This window comes from Peromyscus eremicus, chromosome 4 (genome assembly GCF_949786415.1).
Source record: "Peromyscus eremicus chromosome 4, PerEre_H2_v1, whole genome shotgun sequence".
NCBI lineage: Eukaryota > Metazoa > Chordata > Mammalia > Rodentia > Cricetidae > Peromyscus > Peromyscus eremicus.
This window is the reverse complement of record NC_081419.1, coordinates 125,213,185-125,235,832: the sequence shown is the minus strand read 5'-3', so window position 1 is coordinate 125,235,832 and position 22,648 is coordinate 125,213,185. Positions and strand designations below refer to the sequence as shown.

Here is a 22,648-nt window from a genome sequence, read left to right as displayed (position 1 = left end):
ACACGTGTCACATTACACAAAGAAAAGGGGCATTGTCGTACTTAAGAACTCAGTATTGAGTCCCCAAATCCAGAACACACTAGCTGTTGGGCCCTCAACAAATTTCTTAACCATTCTATACCTCAGCCTCTTCATCTGGGAAGGCAAAGAATAGTGTGTGTGTGTGTGTGTGTGTGTGCGTGCGTGTGTGTGTGTGTGTGTGTGTGTGTGTGTGTGTGTATGATGTGCACAGGTGTGCCCATGCATGCAGAGGCTGGAGGTAGATATCACGAATCACACCCTTTTTTTTTTGGCTTTTTAAGACAAGGTTTCTCGGTGTAGTCCTGGAAATTGCTCTGTAGACCAGGCTGGCCTCGAACTCACAGAGATCTGCCTGTCTCTGCCTCCTGAGTGCTGGGATTAAAGGCATGTGCCACCACCACAGCCTGGCTTGAATCATCCTAATCACTCTTCCACTTTATTCCTTGAGGAGGGTCTCTTTCTCTTTTCTTTTTGTTTTGTTTGGTTTTGGGTTTTTGAAGATAGTTCCTCTGTGTAACTCTGTCCTGGAGCTCACTCTAGACTAGGCTGGACTTGAACTCAGAGATCCACCTGCTTCTGCCTCTCAAGTGTTGCTGGCATTAAAGGTGTGCGCCACCACAGCCTGGCTGAGTAGGGTCTCAAGCAAGCCTGACCTTCCTGATATGGCTAGTCTTGTCAGCCAGCTTGCTCTGAGGATCCCGTCTCTACCTTCCAAGGCATTTATGTGGGTTCTGGGGATCTGGATTAGGGTCCTCACATGTGTACAAACACTTAAGCCCTGAGCCATCTTCCCAGCATGAATAACGCATTCAGAACAAGCAGGACCTCACAGGCAGCATTAGCTGCTGTTTCCACAGCTCTTTCTTAAGCTTCTAGAAAGTGTGCCTAATTGTTCCCCACACTCCCAGAATGGTCCCATGACTTCTCCCTGGCAATAGCCTGAAGGCAGTATGTGAGCACTGAATGATTCTGCAGCCAACATCTCCCCCCGGACCCCCCACCCCCCACCCCGAGACAGGGCTTCTCTGTGTAGTTTTGGTGCCTGTCCTGGATCTCACTCTGTAGACCAGGCTAGCCTCAAACTCACAGAGATCCACCTGTCTCTGCCTCCCGTGTGCTGGGAATCTTTATTCCTACCACGGCCTGGCTGCAGCCAACATCTTATACAGGTTCTGTGCAGTCACTGATCAATCCTGCAGCATCCTTCATAGGCTCGGCCATCACGCCATGTGGTGGTCTAGGGCTTTAAAACACAAGAAAGTGTAAGTCTGATGCACACACTGTGCATATCACACAGCCTACTTTGGAAGGCAGAAAAACAGATTTGTTATTGATGAGAGGAGCAGAAAATGTGTGGCTAATAATAATATATGCATATAAAACACATACATATATATGTATATTAGAGCCACATGTGATATTATATGACTGTAATTCCAACAGAGAGAGGCAGGAGGATTGCTATGAGTTTGAGGTTAACTGAACTACATAGTGTGTTCCTGGCCACGTAAGGCTGTATAGTAAAACCTGGTCTTTCTTTCTTTTAAGATTTGCTATTTATTTATTTGTTTGTGTGTGTATAGGTGTGTGTGCGTGTACAGGTGTGCAGGTGCCCACGGAGGCCAGAGAGGGAGTAGGATCCCTTGGGATTGGAATCACAAACAGTTGTGAGCTGCCTAATGTCGGTGCTGAGAACAGAATTCTTTTTCCATCAGACCTCTTAACTACTGAGCCATCATCCTAGTCCAGACTCTGTCTTTAAAAAAAAAAAAAAAGCACAATGTGAACTAACTAACTAATAGGAGGAAAGAAGAAAGGAGGGATGGAAGGAGAAGGATATATATCGGGCTGGGATATAGCTTGGCAATAAGTGCTTGCCTACCCAGCATTCATGACGTTCTGGGTTTGCTTCTGCCTCCCTCTCCTGGGGCACCTGCACTGGGGACAGCCAGCTGCCATTTGATGAAGGCATGTAATCTGCCCTGTGGAGAGAGCTGTGTACACACAGGCTCATGAGAAAGGGGTTTTTTCTGCAAATCAGCCTGTAGCTCCAATCAAATCTCAGCCCAGGATCAAGTCAGAACCTACTAAGAAGCCATTCTCCGTTCCTGACCCCCAGAAATGTTTATTGTTAGGGTGTTTCAGATAGAGTCAAAGTCAGTAGCTCAAACTGGCTTCGAGTCTGTGATCTTCTTGCTTCTGCCTCCAGAGTCCTGGGATCACAATGTGTGCCACCACGTCCTGTCTACTGTTTTAAGCTAACTTTGAGGTAATATAATGTGATACATAACAGTAACTGGTAATTTATATAGATCCTTACAACAGCTGGTGAAAAGGGAGCTGCCACAACTATCAATGTGCAGAGGAAGAAACTGAGACCCAGAGACAGGGAGTCTCTTGTTTAGGGTCCCACAGACACGGAACTGTCGCCCTAATTGGGAACTTGGGTTTTCATGAATGTTAGAGTCTGCCCACTGAGGTCCAAGGTGCCCAAAGTGAATGCTAGCTTGCCCCTTAAAAGGAGAAGGCTAAGGCCAGAAAAAAATGAAGACTGCATCTGTGTAGACTGATTTTTCTTTTTGGGCCACCAGCTCACAAAAAATGACACAGAGACTTATTAATTATGAAAGCTCAGCCTATAGCTTAGGCTTGTTCCTAACTAGTTCTTATAACTTAAATTAACCCATTTCTATTAATCTAAGTGCTACAGTGTGGCTTGTGGTTGTTACCTCTCTTCCTGCATGTCTTGCTTGTTCTCTGTCTCCTGGTGTCCTCCTTCTTCCTCCCAGTGTCCTTTCTGTCCAGAAATCCTGCCTAGCTACTGGCCATTCAGCTTTTTATTAAACCAGTAAGAGTAACACATCTCCACAGTGTACAAAAAGATCATTCTACAACATATCTACCCTCTCCCCCAACTAATTTTTGCAGATGATATCAGGGCTAATGGGACACCACTATACACATCTACATAGTCCACAGCAGAAAATAAGGCAACAGGAATGTGGACTCTCAAACACAGACCATCAGAGCTTACCTGTCATCTGGCATAGAAAAAGGTGTTATTGTATGTAAATGGATAAACTCATGCTGGGAACTACTGCAAAAACAAAAGGAAATTTCACCAAGTGGTAATGATAGTAATGGTAATGAAAATAATCTACAGGTATTTCAGAATAAAAACATACAATTATTATCAAATGGCACACACTTGTAATCCCAGCACTTGCAGGCAGAGGCAGGGGGTTACTCCAAGTTTGAGGCCTGCCTAGTTAGTCTATATGCTAAGTTTCAGCCCAACCTAAGTTGTGTTCTCAAATTAAAACAAACAAACAAACAAAAAATCAAATTCCAAATGATGTGTGGTTAGACATGATCAAAGAGGGAATTAGGGAGGAATCAAATACCACAAATTCAAGAATATTTACAAAATTTCACAGACACATCAGAGACAAAAATGTAAAGAAGAAGAAGAAGGAGGAGGAGGAGGAGGAGGAGGAGGAGAAGAAGAAGAAGAAGAAGGAGAAGAAGGAGAAGTTTAAAAGGTTCTTAAAAGCATTCAGAGGAAAAAAAGCAGAGATTATTTAAAAAACAAAACAAAAGAGCTGTGGTGGGCTCCTGGAATCCCAGCATGTGGGATTATACAAGTTTGAGGCCAGCCTGGTCTACAAAGCCTATTCCAGACTGTCCAGGTCTACACAGTGAGACCCTATCTCAAAACCAAAACAATCTGAGTGTGATATTTGTGACTATAATCTTAGAATTTGGAAGGTATAAACAAAGATTTTCTGTCAAAACTCAAGAATATTTGTTACCAGAAGATCCCAAGTAGAAATTCATTCATTCATCCATCCATTCATTCATTCCTTCTTTCCTTCCCCCCTCCTCTCCCCTTCCTCTCTCTCTCCAGAGCCTCCACCTCTGAAATGCTAGGATTTACAGACATTCCCAGTTGTGGATGGAAAATTCTAAAACAGAAGCTCCCAAACTTGGCCAACTAATTTATTCCAGGATTCAAGAGCTAGAGCTTCAGTGTGCAGTGAGCCAAGGTGGAGGTAGATAGAGGGCAATGCAGGTAAAGGTGGGGGCAGGTGGGAAAGTGTTCACGAATGTTTTCCCTGTGTGTGTGTGTGTGTGTGTGTGTGTGTGTGTGTGCGCGCGCGCGCGCGCGCGCACGCGTGCTCATGTTCCTGTGGGGCACTATCCATCTTGTTGAGACAGGGTCTCCACTGGTTAGGCTATCCTGGCTGGCTAGGGAACCCCAAGGCTCTTCTTGTCTGCCTCCTCAGAGGTGGGATTACAAGCTCCCACCACCATGCCCAGTTTTTTATGGGGCACTGAGTATTGATCTCAGGTCCTAAGGCTTGCACAGCAAGCAAGCAAGCAAGCATTTAATCCACTGAGCTGTCTCCCCTACCCCTGTACCTATATTTTAACAGGATCCTTCAGGACAGCTGAGGGGAAACAGACAGGCGAGGGGCTGGCAGGATGAGATCTGGGCAAGAGAGAGGATGAGTTTCTGTTATCCATTCTGCAGGCGGGGCCCACTGTATCTGCTAATCTGTGGGATGAAAAGTGAGTGGAGGCTGAAAAGAATTCCCAGCCTTTGCTAGGCGAATACCAGAGACAAGTCTCTAGGCTGCCGAGGTGGGTTCCCGAGAGTGTCACGTTTGGATTCAAACCCCAACAAGTGTGGCTTTGGGCAAGTCATAAACATTCAAACCCTCTGTTTCATTAGCTGAAAACGGGGCCCAAAACAGGGGCTACCCATTGGTATGTTGGCGATTCCGTGAGCCTGCAGGCTATGCACAAGTGCACGGCGCTAGCAAGGATAGAGCCTAAGAAGTGCGAGCGGAGAACCGCTGGCACTGAGGAACTCATCCACTGAGCCTCCAGACCCCGCCCCAGGCCACGCCCCCAGGCTCCGCCCTCCCGCCCTCCCCCCCCCCCCGCTGGGCGCTGGCTGGAGTCCGTGGTCAGCCGAGGGCTGATCATGGACACCCCGACCTAGTGTCCCTGGTCTGCGAGACCATGTGGTGGGGCGTAAGTGCCAGGAACAGTCTAGACGCCTGCTCCAGCCGGTGAGCCTGCGCAGAGTCTCGGATGAGAGGAGAGTGTTCCGCTCGGTCGGCTGCACTTCCGGGGCTGCCACTTTCACTTTCTCTTCCGGGGATGCAGCCCTCTCTGTCTTCCGGGTAGCGCGAGCCGCGGGGCTCTGGTTCCGGACGCTGGGGCGCCCGCGCCGGCTGGCCTCCCTCTGTCCGTCACTTTTGGGTCGTGGTTACCCATCGCCCACTGCGGACTTGGCCCCGGGCCCCCTTCGCTTTCTGTGTCCCTCGCGGGGCCCCACCGGTTCCCAATGCCGGGCCCTCGGCCCTGGGCAGTGTGATGCTGCCCGAGTGCGGCCCGGGGCACCGCTTGGGACACGCGCGCGAGGCCGGCTAGGGCTGAATCGCTGCTGTCCTCCCGCCCAACCCCAGGTGACTCCAAGGTACCATTTCCCGGGAGCAGCAGCCCTTTCTGAGGGGATGGGCGCAGCCAGGCCAGATGGACGAGAAGACCAAGAAAGGTGGGCACCGACTGGAGCTGGTGGAAGTGGGCTCTGGGCTGGGTCTGTGCTGGGGTGTAGACTCAGTGAACACAGAACATCGAACCTGGAGAACTTCTGGTTGTTGGGGAAACAGACTTCGGTTGACCAGAGTAAGGCGGGGAGGGAACACTTTATGCCTCTATCCTTTGCCCTTCCACCCAGATTTGGAGGAACACCGATAGTGTTATGTCCTGTTTGCTGGAAATCCTGCCCTCCTAGTAAAACCAAGCTCAGAGCTCTGGGCCACCTTTAGCGACCTCTCCTATTTGCTTGCATTCACTCCTACCAGCCTCTTCTGTCTCCTACTGGGGATTGAACCTGGGGCTTCATGCATGCTAGGCAAGTGCTCTATGACTGAGATATGCCTCCAGTCCTTGGCTTTTTTGTTCTGATCCAACCACTTCTTGCCCAAGGCCTTTGCCCTTTTTCTGGCTTCTTGAAACAGTCTTCTTTATTGGATATTGGAATGCCCAGCAACCCTTCATTCAGGTCTTAGTTTCCCTTACCTCCGAGAGGTTTCCCCTGACCTCCTTACTCAATTATTGCTAGAATGGATCACAGCCTGATTATCTTGTCAAACCTTAAAATAGAGGTTTGTGAGGAGAAGGATGCTTTTCATCTTAACCACTGTTAGAGTCCTCTCTCTGGACTAGTGGCTGGCATACAGCAGAGTTCAAGAAATGTTTGTCAGGTAAATGAATGGAAGTATGGGGGACTCTGAGCATGGGGAGAAAGGGGCACCCCGTGAGTCCAGGGTGCAGGGAAGGAGTGAAAAAGCACCCTCTCCCCCCTAAAAAAAAGGACTTAAAATAGCCAGGTGCGGAAGATAACTGGATAGGGAAATAGCACAAAGCATTTACCAAGGGTCACCTCTCCAGCCTCCCCAAGTAAACTGGTGCTAACCTGCTTGCTGTGTGCTGCTCTTCAGCAGAGGAGATGGCCCTGAGCCTTGCCCGGGCAGTGGCCGGCGGAGATGAACAGGCTGCTATGAAGTATGCCACCTGGTTGGCAGAGCAGAGGGTGCCCCTCAGGGTGCAAGTAAAACCCGAGGTCTCCCCAACACAGGACATCAGGTGAGTGTGATACATTGGAGGGGATGGAGGCTCCTGAACCTCTGTGGACAGGTTATCATTTTCTCCCCCTACAGTGCTGGGGATCAAACGCAGGGCCTCACTGGCAGGTTCTCATGTAGGAGATTGAACTTTAAGCCCTAGTTGCTAATAGACTGTGAGCTATGGGGTAGGCGGCTTCCTGTGCTGGGGGTTCATTTTTTCTTTTTTTAAGGGGACCCTGAACAGTGGGTGTCATCCTTGCCCAGGGGTGATGCCGGTCTTCTCTGCATCATTCCAGTTGTAGTGTCTGTGCTGCCAGAGCAAGTACGGGGTTCATTCTCTTAGATGGGTAGAAGCCGGAGAACTTTCAGGAGATAGTTCTGTCCCTCCCATCGTTGGAGCTGGAGATGAACGTAGGTCAGCAGGCTTGCACAGCAAGGGCTTTTACCCACCAAGTCATCTCCCCAACCTTTATTTTTATTTTTTAATTTACTTTTTGTTTTTACAGACCAAGACTTACTATGTAGTTCAAGTTAGTCTATAAATCACTGTTTAGCCCAGGCTAGCCTTCAACTCAGGACAGTTTTGTCTCCAGAGTATTAGAATTACACGTGTATATTACCAGACTTGGTAAGATAGTAATTTTTAGATTTTGTTTTGCTACTGTAAAGCTTCCATAAGTTACACCTCTTTGGTTCTGAGCATGTCTAGCCTCTATGGCAGTGGTTCTCAACCTTCCTGATGCTACAACCCTTTAATTCACTTCCCCATGTTGTGGTGACCCCCAACCATAAAACTATTTATGCTGCTGCTTCATAACTAATGTTGGTACTGTTATGAATCGTAATGTAAATCTCTGTGTTTTCTGATGGTCTTAGGTGGCCCACCCCCAAAGGGGTCATGACCCACAGATTGAGAACAGCCGCTCTGTGGGATTCATAGTATTGTAATTATGGAATTGTTCACTGTGGAATGAGTGTTGCAGTTTTTTGTTTTTTGTTTTTGTTTTTTTTTGTTTTTTCGAGACAGGGTTTCTCTGTGTAGCTTTGCGCCTTTCCTGGAACTCACTTGGTAGCCCAGGCTGGCCTCGAACTCACAGAGATCCGCCTGGCTCTGCCTCCCGAGTGCTGGGATTAAAGGCATGCGCCACCACCGCCCTGCGAGTGTTGCAGTTTTAAAGCATGTGTACTTGTATGTTTCCAAACTCCTAAGATAATTTGAAGGCTAAGAATCTGGTTTGATCTGGGTGTGGTGATGCATGCCTGTGATCCCAGAGGCAGGAGGATCAGAAGTTTCAGAGCCAACCTGAATCCATGAAACCGTACCTCACAAGAATACTGAAACAAACAACAAAAAAAATTTTCCTATGAAAATGTGAACAGAGCCGGGTGGTGGTGGCGGCGGCGCACGCTTTTAATCCCAGCACTCGGGAGGCAGAGCCAGGCGGATCTCTGTGAGTTCGAGGCCAGCCTGGGCTACCAAGTGAGTTCCAGGAAAGGCACAAAGCTACACAAAGAAACCCTGTCTCGAAAAACAAACCAAAAAAAAAAAAAAAAGAGAGAAAAAGAAAACAGAAAACTTTGAGTCTTTGTATGTCAATTTCTGGGGATTTTTTTTTTTAAATCTGTTTTGTTTTATTTTTCAAGATAGAGTTTCTCTGTGTAGCCATACCTATCCTGGAACCCATTCTGTACAATAGGCTGGCTCAAACTCACAGAATCGCCTGCCTCTGCCTCCTGAGTGCTGAGATTGAAGACATGTGCCACTACCGGTTTATTTCTGTTTTTTTTTTTTTTTTTTTTTTACTGATAGTTGAGTATCAAAATGATTACGTGCCTGTAATCCTAGCATTTAAGAGGCAGAGACAGGTGAATCTCTGAGTCTCTGAGTTAGAGGTCAGCCTGTTCTACATAGTTCATTCCAATCCAGCCAGTGCTAAATAATGAGACCCTGAGTCATTAAAAACAAAACAAAACAAAACAAAACAAAAAAAAACCAAAAATCCCAGGGCTGGAGAGATGGCTCAGCAATTAAGAGCAGTGGCTGCTCTTCCAGAGGTCTTGAGTTCAATTCCCAGCAACCATGTGGTGGCTCACAACCATCTATAATAGGATCTGATTCTTTCTTCTGGCATGTAGGCATACATGCAGACAGAACACTCATACATTAAATAAATAAAAGTAAATAAATAAATCATTTTCTGGAAGAGTTTCTTGGGTACTGCCTGGAGTATTTTCAGAATAGGGGCTGCTGAAACAGCATTTGGTTATGGAGCCCAGGCTGGCCTGGATCTTTGGGCTCTCCTGCAGACTCAGGGGTGTGCACTGCCTTGCCTGGCCTCCTTTGCTCCGATGATGCTCTCCGAGGTCTTAGAAGGCTGGACTCTGGTCCTGTGCTGTAGGTTATCTGTTTACCTTTGAGGGCAGCTCAGTTTCTCATGTTCATTCTCATTTTTCTTGCTTTTTGGTCTTTTCGCCATGTTTCAGAAGCCAGGCATGGTGGCACACATCTACAGTGCTAGCTGGCATTTGGAAGACTGAGGCAGGAGGATGATGCGTGGCAGGCTAATCTGGGCTGCATAGTGAGCTCCTGTCTTAAAACAAAGACAAAATAAAATAAGCTTACAGATCCTTGAGAAAACTGATGTTTAAAATACTAGAGTAATGCTGGATGGTGGTGCATGCCTTTAATCCTGGCACTCAAGAGGCAGAAGCAGGCGGATCTCCGAGTTTGAGGCTAACCTGGTCTACAGAACAGCCAGGGCTACACAAAGAATCGCTCCATGGTGGAGCGATTCCCTGGGGTGTGTAAGGCTCTCAGTTCTATCTTCAGCACGGAAAACAGTCAGACATCGTTTGGAATGATAGTTTGGACTTAAGTCGCCATGACGTAATCATGGTTATTGATTGCTACTGCAGCATGGCTGCCACAGTCCATTTCTATCTGGGATAGGATGTGACAGTGCCTGCCTCAGGCTGATGGAAAGGATTAAGTGGGTTAAACGATTAGGTGCCACTAGGATCCAGGTGTGTACTCAACGCAGATGCTGCTCATTTGGCAGAAGAGAGGAACAGATGGAGCCAGGGCAGACCGTAATCCTAACACTTGGGTGAGAGAAGGGGGAGGACCAGGAGTTCAAGGGCATCTTCAGCTTCATCGGGAGTTCAAGGCCAGCCTGATCTACATGGGACCCTGTTTCAAACCAAACCAAACCAGAGGAATCTTCCCTTTCCCCTCAAAAAAGTTTGCCAGGCTTGGTGACAGCTTCTTGGGAGGCTGAAACAGATAGATGATAAATTCAAGGCCTGCCTTGGCAATTTACTGACCCTGTCTCAAAATAAAAATAAAGGGCTAGGACACGTATGGAAGGTGGGGATCCAGAGAGACCTCCCCAGGTGGGCTGTCCCTAAGGGTTGTTCTGGTTAGCTTTCTATGGCTGTAATAAACACTATGACCAAAAGCAGCTTGGGGAGCAAAAGGGGGTTTTGGCTTATATATCCCAGGTTATATTCCATCACTGAGGGAAGTCAGATCAGGAACTGAAGCAGGAGCCTGGAGGCAGGAACTGAAGCAGAGACCATGGAGGAGTGCTGCTTACTAGCTTGCTCCTATTGCTCCGATTGCTTTTTAATACAACCCAGGACCACCTGCCCACAGCTGGGCTGGAGAGCTGGCTCAGCAGTTAAGAGTGCTTGCTGCTCTCATGGAAGACCTAGGTTCAGTTCTTAGCACCCACACGTGGCTCAGTACTCTTTGTAACTCTGGTTCCAGGGGATCTGGCATCCTCTTCTGACTTTACAGGTACCAGGCATGCAAGTGGTACGCACAGGTACAGGCAAACCCCTTATATGCACACGCAGGCAACACTCGTACACATGACATCAGATAAATCTTTTAAAACATTGATTCTTAAAAAGGAAAGAAAACGCCCACAGGCTTGTCTATAGACCAGTTCGCAGGAGGCATTTTTTTCGGTTGATATTTTCTCTTCTAACTTGTGTACATTGACAAAAAAAACTAACCAGCACACAGCACCTGCACACGCGCAGGCATGAACATTCCCACGCTGGTAGCTCAAATCCATGCCTACCCTTCTTTCCCCAGGCTGTGTGTGAGCGTGGAGGATGCCTACATGCACACCGTCACCATTTGGCTCACAGTGCGCCCTGATATGACAGTGGCCTCCCTCAAGGACATGGTGAGTGAGGGGCTGGAGGCAGGCGGGCTCCGCTCTGGCTTGTGTCTCCTCTCTGCTCTCCCCGTCCTGTGTCCCTCCCACCTCATATTTTCCGTCACTGTGGTCAGACACCTGCTAGAAACAACTTGAGGAGAGGCTCATTTTGGCTCACAGCTCAGAGCACACAGTGCATCATGGGAAGGGGTGGTGCTTAAGAGACTCCATCAGGGAACAGGAGCTTACAGCTGCAGCTTTTTTTTCTTCTGACCCTCCTTTACACTTTTTTTTAAGCTATTTATTTTACTTAATGTGTATGAATGTTGGCCTGCATGTGTGTATTGTTTCATGTGTGTGCCCGTTGGATCCCCTGGAACTGGGGTTATGGATGATTGTGAGCCACCACATGGGTGCTGGGAATTGAACCGGGTCCACTGTAAGAGCAGCAAGTTCTCTTAACTATTAGCCATCTCTCCAGCCCTCCTCTCTCTCCTTTTGTGAATATAGGGTTTCACTGTGTAACCCTGGGTGGTCTGGAACTCACTTTGTAGACCAGGCTGGCCTTGAATTTACAGAAGTCCATGTGCCTCTGCCTCCTGAGATCTAGGATCAAAGATTTGCACCACCACTTCTTTGTGCCTGGCCTCACTTGTGGCTTTTCAGATGGCCAGGGAGCAAAGAACTGGGGTAGTCGCTAACCCTGAAAGCCACCCTTCAGTGGCGCACCTGTGCCAGCCAGGACTCCCCGACGAAGGTTCCACAGTTTCAGAAAAAATCATCCCCAACTTGGATCAAGTGTTCAAGTGTGAGTGTGGCAGTAGATACTTTACTTTCAAACTATAACTGTCTCCCCCAGGTATTTCTGGACTATGGCTTTCCACCCAGCCTGCAGCAGTGGGTGGTTGGACAGAGGCTGGCGCGAGACCAGGAGACCCTGCATTCGCATGGTGTTCGACGGAACGGAGACAGCGCCTACCTCTACCTGCTCTCTGCCTGCAACACCTCACTCAACCCTCAGGAGCTGCAGCGGCAGCGGCAGCTTCGCATGTTGGAAGGTGATGCGCTTTGTCAGGGATGTGCCGGAGGGCCCTGTCCGTGGAAGAGGATGTCAGATGCGGGAGGGAGCTTCTTGTAGAAGTCTTGAGCAGGGCTGGCAGGAGGAGAGGGGCTGTTTAGTCCTGGCGTGGCACTTGCTAGCCGTGGGACCCTGAGCAAGCTCACTCTGTCTCTGCCCCTCAGTTTTCCATGTTTCTGTTTGTGTGTGTTGGTGATGTTAGTAGGGCTTAGTATAGTTGCTTTTACTGCAGTACTTCAGACCTGTAGAAAAGTTTCACAGGTGTACAGAGAAACATTTTCCTTCTTTAGCTTTACCCCTGGCTGCAGAATCTTAGGAAATGAGATCTTCCTCCCCTGAATACTTGTGTCATTTTGTCAAGAGAAAAGCCATCTTCCTGAACAACTCTAATGCAGGAATTAACATCTGTGTAGTACAGTGTGGTGGTGGTGGTGGTGGTGTTTTGATTTTTTTTTTTTTTTGAGACAGGGGTTCTTTGTTTAGTCCTGGCTGTCCTGAAGCTCACTCTAACCCTCCCAAGTGCTGGGACTAAAGGCATGCGCCACCACTGCCTGGCTTTTCTTGATTTTTAAATTACATTTATTGGGCCGGGCATAGTGGAACATGCCTTTAATCCCAGCACTTGAGAGGCAGAGGCAGGTAGATCTCTTGAGTTCGAGGCCATCTTGGTCTACAGAGTGAGTTCCAGGACAGCCAGGAGTATATGAGAAACCCTGTCCTAAAAAATAAAATGGGGCTGGAGAGATGGCCCAGTGGTTAAGAGCACTGTCTGCTCTTCCAAAGGACCCAAGTTCAATTCCCAGCACCCACATGGCAGCTCACAGCTCTTTGTAACTCCAGTTCTAGGGGATCCGATACCCTCACACAGACACACAGGCAGGCAAAACACCAATGCACATAAAATAAAAGTAAATAAATCATGAAAAAAATAAAACAATGCCCCACAAGGTCAGTAAATAATTTAAAAATTCCGTGTGTAGCAGTACACATGCCCCGCACACACGTGCACGTGGGGAGGGAGGGGATCAACTTGCAGGAGTTGGTTCTCTTTCCCTCTGTGGTCCGGGGCTTCCAGTCAGGTCACCAGGCTTGGTGGCCGCACCTCTGTCCCCTGAACCCTCTGAACTGACAGTGCAGCCACTCCCATGTGGGTTTTGCCAATGGTTCAACCAGTGTCCCTGGTGGCCAAAGACATAGCATTCAGCTGCCATATCTCAGCCCCTCCCAGCCTGATCCCCTCGGGTCCCTGATTACCCTACAGACTGAAGATGTTCAGGTCTCTTTCTTCTTGGCGGGCATTTCAGCATGACCCCGACTCCATCATGCTGAAATGCATGGGATGGTGGTTATGAAAGTGCAGTTATGGGTGCGGTAAAGCCTTAGCCTTGGGGTACCCCGGATGCCCACCTTCAGGAGGAGGCTAGAAACACTGCAGAGTTGGGAGGTGACTCAAGGTGGGGTGTGCCCTGCTGGTTCAGCATGTGGCTACCTGGGCAGCCCGGATCCACATACATTCCTTCTGCAGATTTGGGCTTCAAGGACCTTACCCTGCAGCCACGGGGTCCCTTGGAGCCTGTCCTTGCCAAGCCCAGGGCCCAGCAGGAGCCCGGGCAGCCAGACGCAGCCTCAGAGTCACCACCGGTAAGTGTCTCACTTCCTGTGCGCCTTGTCGTCCCTGCCCAGCCCGGCTGAGCTCACACCCCCTCTGCATCCAGGTGGGCTGGCAGTGCCCTGGCTGTACTTTCATCAACAAACCCACACGGCCCGGGTGTGAGATGTGCTGTCGTGCAAGGCCCGAAACCTACCAGATACCTGCCTCGTACCAGCCTGATGAGGAAGAGCGAGCGCGCCTGGCTGGTGAGGAGGAGGCGCTGCGCCAGTACCAGCAGGTGGGCACACGGGTCCGGGGACAGACATCTGCAGGCTGCTTGAGGAAGGCCTAAGCCGGAAAGGGAACCACCCGCATACTGCTGTGCCCTGGCCACTGCCCTTCCTCTCAAGCACACTGCTAAGCCGTAACCTTGCCCTTGACTGTGGGCTGCCTCTCTCTGAGGCCAGTTCTGTGGCCCAGACTCTCTCTCATGGTGTGATGCACGGCCAGGCTCTTCACTTGTTCTGATCCTCACTTTCACACCCCCACCTCCCGTGTATCTAAGCGTCCCTGACTGTGCCGACGATACTTCCTCTGTGACCCTAACTGTGCTATACTAACCATACGATACCTCAGCCCACACCTCACACCACGGCCTGTAACTCAGCTTGGCTCCTACTCTACCTACCCCACCTCTTCTCCCTTCCTCTCATGGACTGCCTTCCCACGCTCCGTGGGAGGGGCTCTGTCTTCTCTCATTTCCCTAGAGTAGTCAGTTCCCACCACAAATACTGACTCCACAGACACCCAACTCTGGTGCTCCCTGCTCCAAGAGCGTGCTCCTACCCCACCTGCACTCCCTTGGATTCAGGGCAGCCTGACCACCTTGACCATGACCCCATGCCTAGCCAAGCCTCATCTGCAGCCTGGCTCTGCCTTCAGCTTTGACCCTCCTTCCGGCACTGCTCCGGCCCCACCTTGCTTACCCAGAGTTTGACCCCTGTGGACCCTCCACTCCTCTTGTACCCAGAACCTTTTCTTTCTCTGCTACCCGTGCCCCCTCACCTCGCTTCTTCCTCTGCGGTAGCCCCGCCCTGGCGGTCCTGGCCTGCCCATATTCCCAGCCCACTACTGCCCTGCTGCCCCCAGTACTAGCCCAGGCTTGCCCCACGTCCAGTCTGACCCACCTGGTGGCCCCGCCCTGCCCGTGTGCCCAGCGGAAACAGCAGCAGCAGGAGGGGAACTACCTGCAGCACGTGCAGCTGGAGCAGAGGAGCCTGGTGCTGAACACCGAGCCCGCTGAGTGCCCCGTGTGCTACTCGGCGCTGGCACCCGGCGAGGCCGTGGTGCTGCGCGAGTGTCTGCACACCTTCTGCAGGTGCGGCCCAACTCCCACTAGCCACAGTGCTTCCCAAGCCACGGTGAAAGTGTGCTGTTCTCTATCACGTTGGATGCCCACAAAACGCCATTTATGCAAGAGGTGTTGTGGCTCATGCCCGGAATACCAGTACTCAGGAGGTGGAGGCAAGAGGATCAGAAGTTCAAGAATAGCTTTGGCTGTATAGTGAGTTCAAGGCCAGCCAGGGCTACGTGAGACCTTGTCTCAAAAAATCCAAAGAAAAAGGAATGGGAGAGAGAATCCAAGCATCCCTGTTGTCAAGGCTACACAACTTGGAAGAAGCTCAGAAATGAGACAGGCGTTCTGACTGCAGAGCCGCTGTCCTTCCTCACTACCGTTGCTCTCCTGGCATATGTAAAACATCAGGGCCGAGCTCTGACAACCCACAGCATGGTCCTGTGGCGTTGCATTCTTCCCCTTGGGTCTCCTGTACAGCCCTTCTACCCTTGAGCTGGGAATAGTGTGTTCATTGCCCATAATGGGCCCTGGTGGAGTGCCCCTGGTGGAGTGCCCCTTCTAGGTCATGTGCCAGTGGGGAGTCTGTGTTAATGTATACGATGCTACATGCAAGTAACTAGGTCGTGAGCCTTGTTCAGGTTGTGGGGGTGGGGGTGGGCAGGGCTGGCAGTCCCTGAGGAAGTCATGCTGGAGCAGAAGCTGGAAAGCTCTCTGTCTGAAAAGATCAGGGAGCAGAGGGATGGTGGGGGTGATGGGACAGGGTAGTTGTGCCCATGCAGGCGACGGAAGCTCTGAGCAGCTCTGGTCCTCTTTGGGTGGTGTTGCTGCAGTGCTGAGAGTGGGCATTTGCACCAGCTAGAGAGACAGGGATCAAGGAGGTTCCTGCAGTCACCTGGGCAGGGGTGCCAGTGCCCTAGACCAGAGAGTGTCAGGGATGGTGGGGTGGAGAGAGGGATGGGAAGGAAGGGCCCTGGGATCAGGCCCTGCCGTCTGAGGGCTGGAGTCCCTGTGGACTTTGAAATGAGCCTAACTGCCACGCTCCGCTCTCCAGGGAGTGCCTGCAGGGCACCATCCGAAACAGCCAGGAGGCGGAGGTATCCTGCCCCTTCATTGACAGCACCTACTCGTGCCCTGGCAAGCTGCTGGAGAGGGAGATCCGGGCGGTAAGGCATGGGGCGGGAGGAATTCTGAGTCTTGGGAGCTGGCCCTGATTTGGCAGCAGGCACAGCTCAGGAGCATAGACCATCTGCATCTCCCAGCAGACATTTCCCAGGAGTGTTGTTTGGAGTGCCTGGGGCCCAAGCAGGGCAGTGCTGGAGGGAGTAGATGTAACCTCGGCTGCTTCCACATCACCAGTGCAGTGGGGGCGTTCCGGCGGGTGGGGCTGTGGGGGCTGTGGGGGCTGTGGCTGCAGACACTCAGCCTCTGCTCTGTCCTCAGCCAGCACCAAAGGTGGCGTCTGCTAGTGTGCTAGGCTTGTGCAGCTGCTGTATCAGCTGCTTTTGCTTTGTAACCAGTCACTCCAGACCTGGTGCCTTAAAGCACTCTGGTTTGTGAATTGCAAGGTGGTGCTTTCACTTGGGTGGAGCTGGGGTTTCTGTGCTTCTGGGTTGGCTCCTGGCCTGTCTGCTCAGTGGTAAGGATGAGATAATTCATGATGGCCTTGCCTGGGATAACTATCTACTTCTACTTGGGTCCCCTCCCTAAGCGGGCTGTCCAGGCCTAGTCCGTGGCAATAGTTAGTGTTTTGGTGTTCAAAGCACAGCTCTAAGTGTATATAAACTGCTTATGCTGTAATCCTGTTAACCAGTGCAAATTACATATTCAGGCCCATATTCCTTGTGGGGACCAACATGAACCGTGGTCTGAACATCTTGTGGTAATATGGCCATTCAAGGGTAAAAATGGGAGCAGAACTGTCATGGCAGTACACCCCGTCACCCCAGCACTGCTGAGGCATCAGGATGAAAAGCTTCAGGCCAGCCTGAGCTCTACAGCAAGGCAATCTTACAAAGTTAAGGACTGGTGGGTAGATCACTTGCCTAGCAAGCGCTGTGCCTGGGTTTGATCATAGACAGAAAAGCAGGGTCACTGTGGCCAGGGTCCAGATGGGAGACTCAGGCATGCACAGATCCTTTCCTCCCATCACTCCTGCCTCCTCTGACAACGTTTCTCCTGAAGTCCCCCAAAACTTTACCAGATGTTTCTCCTGCTCAAGGGGCTCCGCTGAGATGGGAAGGGGATCTGAGAGATTAGAACTTGGAGAGTTTCAGTTTTATATTCAAAGCCGCTTTTACCTTGTCCATGGGGCTTCTGAGTGGGCCAGCTCCTGGGCCTTGCTTAAGTATCCTAATTGTGCTCTGGAGAGACCAGGACACTGGCTCAGAGGTTCCCTGAGAAGGCCATCCTGCCAAAGGTCATATTCATCTAAGGGGCTGCATACAGAACACCCTAGAAGTCCCCAGGTCCTCACTCAAGCTTCAGGTATGGCAGTGAGAAGGGGTAGGTGTCAGCAGAGTGGCATGGCATGTTTTTAAGTGGCAGAGAATAGCCTGGTGGTGGTGGCACACACCTTTAATCCCAGCTCTCGGGAGTCAGAGGCAGGTGAATCTGAGTTCAAGGCCAGCCAGATCTACAGAGTGAGTTCCAACATAGCCAGGACTACACAGAGAAACCCTGTCTCAAAAAACCAAAAAAAAAAAAAAGTGGCAGAGACTAGGGAGAATGAAAAAGCAGCCCCAACTCTCTGGCCTAGACATCCTCCAGTACCATTTGTCCTGTTTCCCTCTTTCTCGACAGATAACATTTTGTTGGTTATTTTGTTTTGTTTTGTTTGTTTGTGACAGGATCTCACTATGTAGTCTTGGCTGGCTTGACTCACAGAGATCCACCTGACACTGCCTCCTGAGTCACCACTGTTCCCAGCTACACACACACACACACACACACACACACACACACACACACACGCACGCACGCGCGCGCGCACATATATATATATATATATATACACACACACACACACACACATATATATATATACACACACACACACACACACACACACATTTTTTTTAGTTACATTCATTTGTGTGTGAATCAGTATGAGTGTGTAACACACAGCATGTGTGTGGAGTTCAGAGGACAACTGGTCAAAATCAGTTCTGCCTTTCCAGCCATGTGGATATCAGAGATCAAATTCAGGTTGGCAGGTTTGGCTTCAAACGCCCTGGCCTGTTGTGCCTTTCTTTGGTCAGTACCCAGGCAGTATTTCTGAGGTAAAAATCATTCACTGTAATTTATACATGACAGAATGGACCCCTTAGAGGTGTGCAGGTATGTGAGTTCTGAGCCACGGAACTTAAGCACCACCCGGCTAAGATTCAGAACTAAGGCTGACTCCCCCTCACTGACTCGCGTCTTTAAGGAGCGTTTCAGCTCTTTGGCACTCAGTGTCGGTCTGTCAGTCTGTCTCCCCTCGCAGCAGGCTGCCCTTCCCTCCTAGGAAGGGCAGCTTCCTAGAACTGCTTGGGAACTCTGAGAAACAGACTTATGGGGTGTGGAGGCCACCAGAAGATGGTCAAGTCTGGGCCATTTCCACATTGCTTGCAGGGTGCAGTGTACCTGGATCTGGATTTGTCTGAGACTGGGTCTTGCTGTTTAGTACAGGATGGCCTTGAACTCTCAATGATCCTTCTGCCTCAGCCTTCAAAGCACTGGGACTTAATGGCTTATGCCACTATGTTGGTTCCAGGATAGGAATTTAACCTCTTTGTCCCCTTATCACTTGTGTGTTTTCCTCATAAAATTTGCCCTGTTGGCTGTTGGTTCTCAGTCCTTAGGTATGCAGTTCTAGGGCATTCATCACTCTCTGCTCTGTAGCCATCATGACCATCCATGGTCAGAGCTTTGAAGCTTCCTGCCGCAGCCTCCCCGGGGCTGGGATGCTAGGTTGTCAGGACTGTCTAAGTGGACGTGTTAAGTGCCGGAGGGCTCTGAAGAAGAGCTTGAGCCCTATGTGGTAGCTCATCTGTTATGCCAGCCCTTGGGAAGTAGAGAGACACCAGGAATTTAGGCTAGCCTACGTTACATGAAACCCTATCTCAAAAAAAAGAGGCTTGGGACTGGGTTGAGGTGCTGGGTTTCCTGGGAGCGTTTGATAGGAGGAGAGCATCGCTGCGTGTTCTGAACTCTGACAACAAAGGCACATGTGTGCAGCTCCTGTCCCCTGAGGACTACCAGCGCTTCCTGGACCTGGGTGTGTCCATCGCCGAGAACCGCAGCACCCTGAGCTACCACTGCAAGACCCCCGACTGCAGGGGCTGGTGCTTCTTTGAGGATGATGTCAACGAGTTCACCTGTCCTGTGTGCTCCCATGTCAACTGTCTGCTCTGCAAGGTGGGACAGGGCCCGTGTGGCCTCACTGCCTTCATCTGGCTGGGGCTTGCTGTGACTGGCTGCTGTTTTAGGGTTACAGTGGCCATCAGCACCTAAAGCAAATAGGATTTGTATTAGGCCCCTACTGATGGCCCTGGCTCCACGTCCCTGGACGCTGTGTCTTCTGTAAAATGTGTCCTATAAAATGGGTGTCCGTTTCCTCAGTGATGGCTTTCACTGAAGACACTCAGAGGCACTCAGTGCTGTGGTGGGCCTCTTCTGCCCCTCACAGCTGAAGCCCCTGAGGAAACATCTCACTCCGAGCCCCTTGCCCTGCAGGCCATCCATGAGCGCATGAATTGCAGGGAGTATCAGGACGACTTGGCCCTTCGGGCTCAGAATGATGTGGCTGCCCGGCAGACAACGGAGATGCTGAGGGTAAGGCAGGATCTTAGCGAGGGCCTAGGGACTTAACGTTCTAGATGCTTCTTGGGAAGGACTAAGTTCACATATTCTTGGAGGCCTACCCAGTCTCTCTTCTGGTTGAACCCCCGTCTCAAAGTGTGTCTTCCAGTGAGGGTGTCAGGTGTGGAGCCGCAGGAAGAGGCTGGCTTGGGGAGCCCTCAGGGACAGAGGAGCAGCTAGCCATGCCAGGCTCTGAGGAGAGCGCACCGCAGAGGGCAAGGCCAGGGCCTTAGTAGCTCCCTTCCAGGTGATGCTGCAGCAGGGTGAGGCGATGCACTGCCCGCAGTGCCGGATTGTGGTGCAGAAGAAGGATGGCTGTGACTGGATCCGCTGCACTGTCTGCCACACTGAGATCTGCTGGGTCACCAAGGGTCCCCGCTGGGGCCCTGGGGTGAGTCTTCAGGGTACTAGAGAACTGAGGGTGGGTGGCGTTACTCCAGTGGGACTCAAAACTTGAGCCATCAGCTAAGTCTGACCTACCATGTGCAGCTGAAGGGGAGGGATTGCTACTTTATTGTTTAATTTCGAGGCAGGGTCTCATTGTGTGGACCTGGCTGACCTGGAACTCACTCTGTAGACCAGATTGTCCTCCAACTCAGAGATCTACCTATCTCTGCTTCCCAAGTGCTGGGAAAGGTGTGTGCCACCAAGCCTGGCTTAATTTTAGGTTTTATTGTCTGTGCACCTGTGTGTGTGAATGAGAGAAAAGAGAAAAGAGGGAGGAGAGAATGTGCCATGGCGTTCATGTGGAGGTCAGAGGACAGCTTGTGGAGTTAGTCCTCTCCTTCCTTCCGTCTTGGTGTGTCAGCAGTCTTGTGTGTCAAGACCTTTAATCTGCTGAGCCACCTCACCAGCTCAGGGGAAGATTTCCTTTTTTCTTTCTTTTTTTTTTTTTTTTTTTTTGTTGTTGTTGTTTTCGTTTTTTCAAGACAGGGTTTCTCTGTGTAACAGCCCTGGCTGTCCTGGAACTCACAGATCCGCCAGTCTCTGCCTCCTGAGTGCTGGGGTTAAAGGTGTGCACCAGCACTGCCTTTATTTCCAGCTGATTCTCTTTTTCTCCTCTCAGACTTTCTCACTCTGTAGTCTGGGCTGACTTGGCAATCCTCCTGCCTCAGCCTCCTGAGTGCTGGAGATGATAGCATGTGTCACCTTGCTGGGCTTGAGGGTTAAGAAATTTTTATATCTTTAAAGTGTCTTTTAAGCTATCAAAAGGCCACAGTAAATAGTCCTGGAGCCCACCCATCCCAGGCTTTTGCCTCTTGCCTGCAGCCGTACTCATGTGGAGGGCTCAAGACTGGCCAGGCCTCGGACCTGGCCTGTGCAGCAAGGCTTGCCTGCTGTTCTGTTTGAGGGGAGAGCAAGTCAGGGTCTTGCTGGGTTGGAGGGGTTTGCAAGTCTCCTGGCACATATTTGCCACCTCTCAATTTTAGATTCTTCCTCCACACAATGCAGAGTGTCAGAGCCTGTCTCAAATATAAGTGGGTGCCTGTCACAGGTTGAGTGCCCTGTAGGTGGTGGCAGTATGAGAGGTGGGTTGTGGAAGTCAGAGCTGGTATCACCGCTGGTAGATTTAGAGGCAGGTGGTGCAGAGGGAACTGTACATTTCCCTCTACCCAGGCACAGCTCCACCTGCAGCTGCAACCCCTTCCCTCTCTGGCCATGGAGTTGAGGGTGCTGGAGGGCTGGGATGGGGTTGAGCGTCCTTCACGGCTGCCTCCTTCAGGTTGGTGAGGCTATTCTTTGCAGGAGGGCTTTTGGCAGCCAATTTGTACCTTCAGGTGGGCTCTGCCTTGGGCTGATGGAGTGACTTGGGGATAGCCTGCTTTTACCATCCTGATACCCTCCTTTCTCTGTCCTTTAGGGCCCAGGGGACACCAGTGGGGGCTGCCGCTGCCGGGTCAATGGGATTCCTTGCCATCCTAGCTGTCAGAACTGCCATTGAGTCGAAGATGGTAGCCCTCAATATTGATCCAGACCCACATGTGTAGCAGCTAACGGAGGACCAGGCCAGGGTTTGGCCACTGTACCTTTATGCTTGGCCAGGCGAAGGCCCTGAGCTGTGCTGCCAGCCTGCTTGCTGTTACAGGAGCCCAGCTTAGCTGGGGTCACGTCGGTCCCAATGCCTGCGTTGCTCCACAGGGTTACTGACCAGCCCTTATGGCCCTGAGCTAGACACTCTATCTACCCTTACTAGCCACCAGCCTTAATTAAACACAGCCCTGGCCTAAGGCCTGGCTGGCTAGTGCTCTGAGCCTCCGAGTGACTGTTCTCCCTCAGCATGCTCCCTGAGGACCCACAGCCTCATCCTTTGCCTTGCTGGCTTTCTGAGCACTTTTGCTGCTGTTGCTGCTGAAGGCCTGGCACCTCTTAGGGCCACTGTGAACCCAAGCAGGTAGAACGGTAGGTCAGAAAACATAGCCCATGGGGTCCAGCTCTGTATCCCCCTTTGAATAAGTGAATTAAAATTGTTTTCCAGAAAGGGAGGTGTGTTGTGCTTGAGGGAGCAAATGTCCTAGGTTGAATGCCATACAGGCAGGATGGGGAGCTTGGAACAGCACCTGGAGGTGATCTGTGGGCCCTGGAGGTTGGGGGAATCAGGCTGGCTCAGCTCTGGCACCACCATGCCTAACCCCTGGACAAGCATTGCTAGGGCCAATATCTGCCCAGACTGGTGAAATTTACAAAGAAGAGCTTGAAGGCTGGAGGGATGCTGGGGAGGGAGGCCATGGCAGCAGTTACAGACTGGAAGGAAAGGCTTGGCTGTTCCGTTTCTCTCTGGTATCTACGGTGAGGAGCAACGCAGTTTTAGGAACTGCTGCAGCTGAGCAGGGAGGTGGTCCACTTTATTTAACAGCCAGGCAAGAGGTGCTTCCCTCCACTGTGACCCATCCAGTCCCTTCTGAGAGTGAGTGTTGCTGTCACCCCACAATGATCTTAACAGTAAGCATA

At 50.8% G+C, this 22,648-nt stretch overlaps 1 protein-coding gene, 1 long non-coding RNA gene and 1 other non-coding gene across 6 annotated transcripts; 1 reads left to right on the top strand and 2 right to left on the bottom strand.

Annotated features, from left to right (window-relative positions):
- Positions 1-4,006: 4,006 nt before the first annotated feature.
- Positions 4,007-5,637, bottom strand: LOC131909788 (uncharacterized). The gene is made up of 2 exons (XR_009378931.1): positions 5,514-5,637; positions 4,007-4,579 (listed from the first exon to the last, which is right to left on the bottom strand). It is a non-coding gene; the product is annotated as an uncharacterized LOC131909788 (long non-coding RNA).
- On the top strand, positions 4,992-22,178 carry Rbck1 (RANBP2-type and C3HC4-type zinc finger containing 1). Of its 4 annotated transcripts, XM_059261625.1 has the most exons (13): positions 4,992-5,099; positions 5,499-5,587; positions 6,537-6,681; positions 10,765-10,858; positions 11,691-11,889; positions 13,435-13,550; positions 13,625-13,798; positions 14,718-14,878; positions 15,909-16,020; positions 19,076-19,255; positions 19,574-19,672; positions 19,947-20,090; positions 21,561-22,178. In XM_059261625.1, exons 2-13 carry the CDS (start codon positions 5,566-5,568, stop codon positions 21,639-21,641), a joined length of 1,527 nt encoding a protein of 508 aa, XP_059117608.1. In that variant the 5' UTR covers positions 4,992-5,099; positions 5,499-5,565; the 3' UTR covers positions 21,642-22,178. The 4 variants fall into 4 exon arrangements, 3 of the variants coding, with proteins under 3 accessions (XP_059117608.1, XP_059117607.1, XP_059117609.1); XM_059261624.1 differs by lacking the exon at positions 4,992-5,099 and having other exon boundaries at positions 5,198-5,587; XM_059261626.1 differs by lacking the exons at positions 4,992-5,099; positions 5,499-5,587 and adding an exon at positions 5,702-6,299.
- On the bottom strand, positions 6,882-6,988 carry LOC131910138 (U6 spliceosomal RNA). The gene has a single exon (XR_009379000.1). It is a non-coding gene; the product is annotated as a U6 spliceosomal RNA (small nuclear RNA).
- Positions 22,179-22,648: the final 470 nt, after the last annotated feature.